The sequence below is a fragment of the Pinus tabuliformis genome, chromosome J (assembly GCF_031772625.1).
Source record: "Pinus tabuliformis cultivar Carrire ecotype Pingquan chromosome J, CPIR1, whole genome shotgun sequence".
Classification (NCBI taxonomy): domain Eukaryota; kingdom Viridiplantae; phylum Streptophyta; class Pinopsida; order Pinales; family Pinaceae; genus Pinus; species Pinus tabuliformis.
The window spans coordinates 1,240,186,598-1,240,189,185 of record NC_142295.1 but is presented as its reverse complement, the minus strand read 5'-3'; the positions used below and the strand labels follow the sequence as shown (position 1 = coordinate 1,240,189,185).

The following is a 2,588-nucleotide window of genomic DNA, read 5'->3' as shown; positions in this document are numbered from 1 at the left end:
AGTTGACTTTTGAATCAGGGTATTCTAATGCTTCCTCTGCTGGCGGGCTCTCACTAACGGATTGAAAAAGAATAATTTAATGGCAGTACTGGTTGGACGAGCCTCCACCGCAAGCGAAGACAGTAGAAGCTAACCCAGAGTAAACATTTGAATACAAAGTAGGAGGGTGACAATTAAGTCCTTGGTTTGATGGCAAAACTACATAAATGGCCAACAGCCTTGAAGGAAGAAGTTGCACCATCTTTTCACTGGGATTTATGAGAACCTGTAGAGCTTGTCTGATTGACAGACGCAGCTGGGGATCTGGATGCGAGCAGGAAAGTCCCAACATTAATGCTTGTTTCATCTTTTCTTCCTCAAAATCTCCATCCAATCTCATATCTGCGGCCTCGATAACTATTTCCTCTCGGTAAAGTTCCCAAATCCAATCCACCAAATTCCCCTCCGACAATGGCAGTTTTCGATCCACAACCCGCCTCCCGCTTGCTACCTCCAACACAACGACCCGAAACTGTAGTAGCCTTGCTAGTGTACCCGCACTCTGGTGCCACATAGCCGGGCATCCCCGTGAGCATCGTGGTGACAGCCGGATTCGTTTCATCATGCTCAATCAGCCTGGCGAGGCCGAAGTCCCCCAGACGGGCACCGAATTCCCTGTCGAGCATAACATTGCTGGGCTTAATGTCCCGGTGGAAGACTCTTTGCTCCCATTCTTTTTGAAGGTACAACAACGTTGAAGCCAGCTCGCATAATATTTTGTGTTTCTGGGTCCAATTCAGATGGGGCTGATCCTGATTCTGATGGCTATCCCCTGGCTGCCTGAAGATGAACCTGTCGAGGCTCCCCTTGGGCATATATTCATACACGAGCAGTAGCTCTTCGCATTGGTGGCACCAGCCCTGTAACTGTACCAGGTTCTTGTGTCGAAGTCGACCTATGGTGATAATCTTCAACCTGAATTATCGTTCTCCCTGTCTTGACCCGACATAGATTCTCTTCACAACTACTAGTGTCCTCGCCCTATTTGGCCCTTCCAGGCTACCCCTGTAAATTATCTCGAAGCTGTCGGTTCCGAGAAGTTCAGTTTCACTGAAGTTATTTGTCGCGGTTGAAAGAAATTTGTAAGAGAACCGATGAGGAGGGTATGACGAGGCCATCATTCGGTCCTCCAATATCGCTAGCTCCCCGCTGAACAATCGACCTGAGTTCACTCTCCGTTTTCTAGTTCTATCGATGAACCACGCAAACAATCTCAACAGTACAGTCACGACGGTGATGGAACCGGTGAGGAGTCCGACCTTCAGGCCACTTCTTGTGGATCCTTCGTGGGCTATGTTCAGAGACGAGTCGGGCAAGATCTCTGAAGTGAAATTCCAGCCCAAAATATACTGAATCTCGAAAGAATTCCCCGTTGCAGCCAATATCCCAGGTACGCTGATCTCGAAATGGTTCTTGATAGCTCTATTATGTGGTTTAAGATGAACGAATAGGGAATTGGTCGGTCTGCATAGGCAACATATATTTGCAGGGTTTTGGTCCAGCCATCGTAACGGATTCGAAACCTTATCGGCCGCCCCGATTTGATATCGATGCCGTTTTGACCGAGAACGGCTATTGCATTGGATTTGATACCCTTGATGTATATACCGAAATGGTTGTCGTATGGATTGATTTCGTTCTTGAAGGTGTCAAATTCGATGGCTAGTTGATTCATTGTGTTTCCATCTGTGGATGAACCGAACAAGCCCAGAGATCCTCCGAAGCTCTCTGGGAGAAAGGGTCCATCGTTCGGGATGATGATGAAGGCCAGACCGTCACTGTTGAAATTATTTAGCCTGTCGGGAAGAGTGATTGTCTGAACGAAGATGGTGAAGGTGGTCGTAAATGTGGCCGACTAGAGCGTGATGGGTTCATGGTAAAGAACCCTTCCGATGCACTTATACATGTCAGAATATTCATGGGAAGCATTGGATGTAGTGTTCGGCTATGGAGTGAGATCGATGTAACCACCTAAAGAATTATAGGAAGCATTTCCCATGTATATCAACTGATTGTTGTTGTCATTGCCGAACGATGGGAAAGAGAAGCCTGACGTAGTATTTCCATGGGACTGTGTAAGGGACACCATAGCCAGGATTGGGAAGAGAAGTGCCAAAGCACAGAGCTCCTCCTTTTGCACGCACCATGATAATCAGATTACAGAATGAAACAACAGTCAAGCAGAGTGGCTGGTTACTTATTAGCAATCACAACGGATGTTCATATTCATCAATTAAAGCAGAGAAAATTATAGCACCACAAAATAAAAAAAACAAAAATGGGCAGAGCCAAGGCAGAGATTTTCTTCATGTACAAGTTTACAAAGGACGAGGGATATGATTATGATATTTCTTTCAAAAGTATTCATACTAACCATGGAAAGTTTAAGAAACAATAGAAATTATTGAGATGCAGCCATACAAGAAAATCTGGTGCGATGAATCAGGATAAATCCGTAAATTTCAATGGAAATCATACTCAAAAGTATAATTATATAGTCTTGTCTCAGATTGGGCCAAGAAATCTATGGGGCCAAACTTCTCCACCTC

At 45.4% G+C, this 2,588-nt stretch overlaps 1 protein-coding gene across 1 annotated transcript; it reads right to left on the bottom strand.

Annotated features, from left to right (window-relative positions):
• Nucleotides 1-959: 959 nt before the first annotated feature.
• On the bottom strand, nt 960-2,186 carry LOC149231679 (L-type lectin-domain containing receptor kinase V.9-like). The gene is made up of 3 exons (XM_089381714.1): nt 2,073-2,186; nt 1,563-1,894; nt 960-1,461 (listed from the first exon to the last, which is right to left on the bottom strand). Exons 1-3 carry the CDS (start codon nt 2,184-2,186, stop codon nt 960-962), a joined length of 948 nt encoding a protein of 315 aa, XP_089237840.1.
• Between the last annotated feature and the right edge of the window lie 402 nt (nt 2,187-2,588).